General features: G+C 36.6%; 1 protein-coding gene across 1 annotated transcript in view; it reads right to left on the bottom strand.

Moving 5' to 3' along the window:
- Positions 1-243: 243 nt before the first annotated feature.
- LOC126485085 (probable ATP-dependent RNA helicase DHX35) overlaps positions 244-8,418 on the bottom strand; it is a 217,747-nt gene continuing 209,572 nt past the window's right edge. The window contains exons 13-14 of the mRNA XM_050108692.1: positions 7,984-8,137; positions 244-637 (exon numbers count right to left, since the gene is read on the bottom strand). Coding sequence (XP_049964649.1) covers positions 511-637; positions 7,984-8,137 — 281 coding nt within the window. The 3' untranslated portion in view covers positions 244-510. The remainder of the gene's footprint in view (positions 638-7,983; positions 8,138-8,418) is intronic.

The following is an 8,418-nucleotide window of genomic DNA, read 5'->3' as shown; positions in this document are numbered from 1 at the left end:
GTAAATCACTCAGATACCTCACACATACGAATTTAAATGCAATTTACATAATTGAATCTGATATGTCTATTGCTCCAACACACACATTACAGCATTTTAATGACGTGAACAATGAGAACTTGTTTTTACACAAGACTCCTTCCTTAGTAATAGGTTACATTGTATGTCAGACCACAAGCAAATCCAGGTTTCTGCTTTTCATTGATAGCTACGTGAACTGTCCACAGGAGCTTGAGGCACACATTGCAAAAGTCATTCTGATTTTATTAATCTCTTATTTTTACATGGTTCCAAGAACTTCTCCTCTAATTTCTGCAGACTAGGTGGACTCCCCAGTTCAAGTATGGTCAAAGTGACAGCTTTAATGTAACATAAAATTTCATTTCATACCAGCCACTAATGCAAAAAAAGACAGACCTTTCATTACAAGATCTAATCACATGTACTGCAAACACAGAGCCTTTGAAGTCATACAAAATTAAGTACTTAGTCAGACAGCCATTAAAATGATTAGTAATCTTTATCAACTGTTTTCTGGTAGAAGTGAGGAGCTAGTTCTTCGAGCCATGAAGGATCAATAACAGTCAGGTCTCTCATGTATGCTTCATTTGTGTAAAGAATTTCACAATATAATAACCTGGAATAAAAGATAAGAAAATATAAGATATGTGAAAAAGTACACAAAGAAAATGTTGCTCAATAACAAAACATGAAATGAATATTTAATAGAATTTTTTCATTAATGAAATAAATTCACATTTAAATTAAAAGTCATATCTGTCCTTGCTCCGATAGCAGCTCTATGGAATGACAAATTTTTTATACCACAAGTTATTCTAATGTCATTGGGAATGAATCTAGTACCAACAACAAAAGCTGTAGTAGTAGTAGTAGTAGTAGTAGTAGTAGTAGTACGAGAAATAGCAGCAACAACAACAGTGAAAGAAAAAAGAAAGAAAGAAGTTATACAGGGTGATTCAAAAAGAATACCACAACTTTAAAAATGTGTATTTAATGAAAGAAACATAATATAACCTTCTGTTATACATAATTACAAAGGGTATTTAAAAAGGTTTTTTTTCACTCAAAAACAAGTTCAGAGATGTTCAATATGGCCCCCTCCAGACACTCGAGCAATATCAACCCGATACTCCAACTCGTTCCACACTCTCTGTAGCATAGCAGGCGTAACAGTTTGGATAGCTGCTGTTATTTCTCGTTTCAAATCATCAATGGTGGCTGGGAGAGGTGGCCGAAACACCATATCCTTAACATACCCCCATAAGAAAAAATCGCAGGGGGTAAGATCAGGGCTTCTTGGAGGCCGTCCAGAACTTTTCCCATTGCACAAACACCCATTCTCTGTAAACTGTTTATACCAATGTTTAATACACCACCTATCAGGAGGTTTAACACCATACTTCATTCGAAATGCACGCTGAACAACTGTCATCGATTCACTTCTGCCGTACTCAATAACACAAAAAGCTTTCTGTTGAGCGGTCTCCATCGTAGCATCAACTGACGCTGACGCCTAGTCAACAGCGCCTCAAGCGAACAAATGTACAACTAAATGAAACTTTATAGCTCCCTTAATTCGCCGACAGATAGTGCTTAGCTCTGCCTTTTGTCGTTGCAGAGTTTTAAATTCCTAAAGTTGTGGTATTCTTTTTGAATCACCCTGTAGAATAGGATGATGTGAAATACTACAATAACCAATAATTACAAGAAAATATGACCTGATGAACTTAGAAAACACTAGCCAGTAAATTAAACATATCTTTATTAGCATTTTACTGTAACACCACAAATCATGCAGTACAACAACTGACCAAAGAAATGGTTAGATGTTACACAGCCCACTAAAATAACTTAAGAGAGGAGACTACAATAACAAATCTGACTTATATGATGTTTAAATTATTATTTTGTCGAGCTTGTTTGTTGGACATATGGCAATCTGCAAATGTTAATAACAACACAATCTGCAAATGTTGTCATCAATTTTATTAAGTAGCAGCTCAAGTTACATTAAAATATATGTATTCATATCACCAAGTTTGATGCCAAGACTATAATCAGTGTTCAGTCCTGAATATAAAACCAGACATGAGTCTTAAAATTAAGCATAGTGTAATTATGAATAACATATCATAAGTAAAATGTATATCCATACAAACAGAAGCCATGTTGTGAGTCTGAGGACTCAGGACATACTGGGGAATGAAAGTAGTTGTTGTGATCTGCAGTCACAGAATAGTTTCATGTACCACTCAAAAATAATCTGGTCCATGCAAGCCTCTACATCTCTGCATAACTACTATAACCAACATCTAAACACACACACACACCTCTCTCTCTCTCTCTCTCTCTCTCTCTTTCTCTCTCTCTCTCTTCCCTCTACTACCAAACTGATGATTCCTTGAAGCCTCAGGATATGTGCTATAACCAATTCTTTCTTTCACTTAAGTTGTAGCATAAATTTACTTTTTCCAAATTTGATTCATTTCCTTTGATCTATTGCTTGCTCATTGTACAGATGGTGTAACATCAGAGATAGGCTACAACTTCCCCCCTCTTCTCAATTATAGCCTCAGTTTCATGTCCTTCGACTCATAACTACTGTTTAGTTTCTGTGTAAGTTATAGATTGCCTTTTTCTCCCTCCATTTCATTCTTGCTATCTTCGTAATCTCAAAGTGTGTATTACAGCCAACAGTATCAAAGGAAGTCTCTAAATCTACCTGTTGCCATATTACATTGATAATAATAAGGAACTGTTCATAAATCAGAATTTCCCTCAACATCAGTTGATTTCAAATGTGTGAAATGGACAATAGTGAATTACAGGTGACCATTCTGTTGACACTTGAATGCAGAATGGGCAATATGGGTGTGGTTGATCAGGGGCTGATTGTGGGTACCAGATTTAAGAGACACTCTACCTCCACAGTCTTGCATTCACTGGAGTTTATCCTCATGTCAAGATTGTATTGTGAGTGCCTCTGTTATGGAAAATTGTCACTACCAGATTCAACTGTCATGGACAACAATTTTCTGATAAAGGGGAAGGAGGTGATTTCAATTATTGGGGAGTTTAACACATATTGGTCGCTGCACTTAAAAACTACAGGTGTGTTGTGATTTCCCTAACAGTTGGCACTTGAAGACTTTCTGAGTGTGGCTTTCCTGATAGTTACTTCATGACACATTATTTCTGAGCACTGACAGCTTGAAGTTAGTAGTTCACTCTTTTAATACTCTGGAGAGCTGCTAAATGATGTTCCAGCTTCCAAAGTGTGCTACATGACTTGAAAATCATTTACAGGTATAATAAGTTCCTTCACATTCGTTGTTGTACGGTGCTTCCATAGTTGTCTCGGCTGCAAAAGTAAAACAGGGGACAGTTTGACAGGTAAAGAAACTGTGAGGCTGCTTGAAGAATCTGGTTCTGAAATTATGATTATGGTTTTGAAATCACTGACAGTATTTCTGAATCAAACGTCAATCTGCTTGAATCCTTCATCTTATAAAGAGGAGTCACACAAAGAATCTGAAAAAGTTTACAACATCTGGGGGACTGCAGCAGTACTGTGGCCCAACTGGAATTTGTTAACAACGATTAGTTGAGTCACAGTGCAACAACATACTTGTCACTTCAGCATTTGATGAGTGTAACAACCAAGGTTGCAGATGTCACTTATGTAGCAAAGGTTGCAGAAGTCACTTATGTAGCAGTGTTCACTACACGTCGTAATGCACAGAGATTAGCACAGGCACATAAAACCACAGCCAGACAATGAAAACCTGGAGAGCGATTGCCTGGACTGCTCAGTTCTGGTACACATTGACACATGTACACACTGATAACACAACACCATGAAGGTAGTCGGTGGAATTATTCTTGAGAGGGGATGATCACACAAAATGAAACTGACCCCTGATACACCTGCCATCATCTCTCATTGGCACATCTACATATTCATAAAGTAAGAATCTGCTTCAGTTGTAATAAAAATTTATCTGCTTAACTGCACAATCAGTTTCAGAGCATTAGAGCTCCATCCTCAGGTGCTAAAAAGTATATAGACAAGAGAGGAAGTCCATGAAAGAAGTAATGAACAATGAGATAATCAGTAGAAAACTTCCATATTTCAGTGAAAACAGTCATACATGCATGGCGGGTGGGCCGTCAGTATGGAAAGACAAGCTCATGTCCTCCCATGTGTAAGGGACTGAAAACCACAATGCATTCAACAGCCAGGGACCAGAAGGCAAAGTGCCATGTAAAGAGAAAATATAAACACCAGTTACACTACAAGCAGCTAGCACAGCACACCAAGGCCAACAAGGAACTGCATAGTTCAACCTTCTGAGGACCTAGGAGGGCATGAAAATGCATACACGGAACATATTAACCACTACGAATCGCAGACAGTACTGAGAAATTATGCAAACAAAGGGCTGCCTTGTCTGTCCATTTACAATGTGTTGGAGTTAAAATAAATACATTAATCTAAATCAAAAGAAGAGGAGGCTCCTATACCTACACCAGATACACAGTAAATAAAACTTTACAGATAAAATGTAAAAATCATAATAAGCCTGAGTGTAATAATATGGGACACAAGATTAAAATAATAATGAGAAAAAGAGAGTGGGGGGAAGGGGGGGGTGTATAATGTCAGCTATATGTGTCATACATAAAGAAGTGGCACCATATACAAAGAAAGATTGAGTATGAGGGAACAAATGTGAGAAATACATTCGAGATGAATACTACAAAAGTCAGAAACATTGTGAAAAGCGCGTAAGGTTGATGCAGGGAAGGTTGTACTGAGAAATAATTGTTAAGAGAAAAGTTCAATACATTAAGCCATTTCCGACTTAATTCGCACTGAAGTTAACGAATCACGTCATTGTGCAAGCAGATTCACGTGGCCCACCAGATACAATTAATGTCAGTTGTTCTGATAGCTTAGATGATAGCGCACCAGACTGCTCAGCCTTTGGCTCGGGTTTGATCCTTATTACCCCACGTCCAATTTTTGTATCACATCTTGTTCACCTTTAGAAAACCAAACAAAGAACACATTTGGTGACACCACCTCTGGAGGGCTGCTTGAATTTGTGCACACAATGGCCTGATTGGATAACTTCAATGCTAACTCATAAGTGCTGCAAAATATGCAATTTTTTCTTAACAATTATTTCTCAGCATAACCTACCCGGAAACACAATTACAGACTTTTCAGACTGTTTCTGACTACTTTGTATACAAACCATGAATGATAGGTGGTGGAAATGGTATAAACACTGTAGGCATTAGAAGTACCACATTTTGTACTGATTTGAGAATGTCTGCATAAATTCTAGAACCATTCAGCCCTATGCCGTCTCCAACACACGATATTTTAGATGTGAGTGGGAAAAAGGAATCCTATCTACCGCGCGTCACCTGTCTGTGTGTGCAGGTCTGAAGATTGTCATGAGGAGACTGTATAGACGGCGATCGAACGACACCGACAAGTACTTGTCGGTCGATCTGTGGAAGTCCTAGTGAAAGCACACAGAAGAATCAAGGCACTTTTGTGTTATTCTTTGATGTTTTGTAATTGTGACTATAGTTAGTGACAAAAGAACAGTTGAGTTGAGAAAGACTTTTAAGTAACTCTTAACACAGACTTGCTAGAGGCAAGACATATTTATGATTTCTGTGGTTGTTAAACCAACTCTGTTGTAAATGTATCTTAATAGTGTCTAATGTGAGGCAACACACAAGAAGTAGTTTTTAGAGACTGAGGCAGCCGGCTATCAAGAGAAGAAGATCAGCTGTGCATACCATGTAAGTCAACACATGTAAAAGAAGTGGGATGGTTGCAATCCAACTTCACACATTCTTCTCATCAAAAACGTTAGAATTTGTGGACTATTATATACAGAATAGGCCTGATGGTGTGATGTGTATAACTAAGCAAACCACATACAGTGTCAAAACTAATAGATTTATGTAAGGGGAGTGTTTATCTGTAATGCCTCCAAGTGGTGTACCAGAATAACAGTTAAAAATGTGTGTGTACCATAATGTAAAAAGGCATCATGTAAAAAAAGTAATCATATGTAGTAAAAGGAACTGGTTAAACATTGGTCCCCAACTGAGGCACGTACATTATGACTGGCTTAAAACTATTTAATGATAAATATATAATGCTATTCACAGGCAGAATGATTATAATAATGGTGGAACACAACCATGGACACTTGAAAAATTAAACCTGAATATGTGGCATTAGCATTTGAGGAACTAATAATTATTTAAAAGAAACGTGTTTGACTGTAGTTTGTTCACTTAATGTGGACTCTGGGTTGTGGTTCAGATTATACAGGTTCTCAATTTCTTCTAGCAAGTTGCAATCTCTGGTTGCAGTGGAGAATGCTAAGATTTTCATATGTCAGGTATCGAATGCTTGTGAGACTTTAGATGGTTAGTTAAGGTGGATTTGGAGTTGCCTAAATCTTGGTGTTCTTTAAATCACATAGCAAATGTGTACATTGTCTGGCTAATGAATAGACAATGACAATCATTTAATTTTGATTACACCTGACTGCAAGTATGACTTATTATTACAGATTTACAAGTTAATACTTCATGAGACAATGAGAGAGTGATGTATGCAGAGAGATGGATTTTGAGTTAGAATGGAGACATCTGCAGTTATATGTGTACTATTTTACAGTCTGTGAACACTGCTTGCATCCCAATTTATATCACAAGTGCAACTAAGTCCTTACATTTCATTTTTAACTGCAAGCATATTGAAATGAGTGGTTAGTTTCTTTATATAGTTTATATAGATAGTTTATATAGATTACAGTAACCATATTCTCCTTAATGTTCAAGCAGTTTCCCTATATCCTTCATTTTAGCTACTGAATGGAATGTTAAAAAACAGTAATAACAGTTCATAATTTATGTACTGGTTAGAGGATACATATTCTTTTTATCTCTAGTTGCTTGTAGCATCATTTTAGACTATTTTCTTCTTTATACATACTCAATGATGATGTTTACATGAGATAGTGTGATGGATCTTCTTAAATCTAATAATATTATAAAATGGAAGATAAAACTACAGCTTCTGACAAACACGTTGCATTCAGTTATGAATTTACAGCTGTTGCTACATTTTACGTAGATGTGGTATGCAAACATAATGTTTGCAGATAATGGTGTTTATATTGCAACAGAGGTAATACCCTTTAGGATAGGGTTATCTCATGTCATCGCTTACCCAAAGGGAGAAGCAATACTCTCAATCAGTTTTCAGTGAGTTTTCATCAACACTTACTCCAAGAATCACTGTGAAGGTACTATTTATCACTGAGACAGTCAAGATGTCAGATTGCTGGAACAGTGATGGGATAATTATTGTTAACTGTCACTTATGTATTGATTCTGTGAAGTTTATGTACATTGATGGCATTATTTTGTAAAAGTAATAGAGCATGGTAATTGCAAACTGATCATCACAAGCATGTGTGTCCAAAGAAATTTATGCAGGAGGGCGAAGATGGAAGGGAGAAGGAGGGAAAGGTTCTAAAATTGTTAAAGACATAGTATTGTCTTACTGTGATCAGCCATGTAGTGGTACAATTGTCCAAACATGAAATGAAGAGGTGTATAAGAATTTTGTAATGATTAAAAACTTCATGCTTCAGATGATTCAGAAGGGGGGGGGGGGGGGGGTGGTAACTCCTACAATCACACGTGTGTTTTGTGAAAATAAAAGTACAATTGGCAATTGCACTGACTGTAATTTCAATACTGACAATGTCATCTTGCATATTTTGAATTATTACTAATATTGTATCTATTTACTCATCAACAGAACTGCACCATATGAGGCATTAAGGTCAGTAACATTACTACTGTCTCAATACAGTTACTATTGAAAAGGAGTAATATCTGTGTTCCAGTACTAACCATTGAGGCTGCTCCAGTGTATATATAACAGATGTTGGATGTATGTTTAAGACTTGGTCCCCTCGTACAGTCTTATAAACACCAGAGTAGTGAAGATAGACAGCATTTGGGAAGAGGCCTGCCGTAATGCAACGACAAATCACTTCTGTGTTACCTGCAGAATTATACTACAAAAAATTAATGGTATTGTACAACACTAAAATGTCTTGACTTAACACACAAATAAATGCTTATACTCGTATACTACTACATGATAAATATGAGTTATTTTTTAATTGTGAATCTTTAGGAAGCTATCTGCAATAGTCACAGTCATTTCATCATAATCCATAATACAACTCATTGAAAATCATCTCATTTGTATAGCATCTAACTTATTCTAAGTATAAAACGAGAAAACACTGGTAGATAGACACAATAAAAAACACACAAACA

The sequence above is a fragment of the Schistocerca serialis genome, chromosome 6 (genome assembly GCF_023864345.2).
Source record: "Schistocerca serialis cubense isolate TAMUIC-IGC-003099 chromosome 6, iqSchSeri2.2, whole genome shotgun sequence".
Classification (NCBI taxonomy): domain Eukaryota; kingdom Metazoa; phylum Arthropoda; class Insecta; order Orthoptera; family Acrididae; genus Schistocerca; species Schistocerca serialis.
This window is presented reverse-complemented; position numbering and strand designations above follow the sequence as displayed.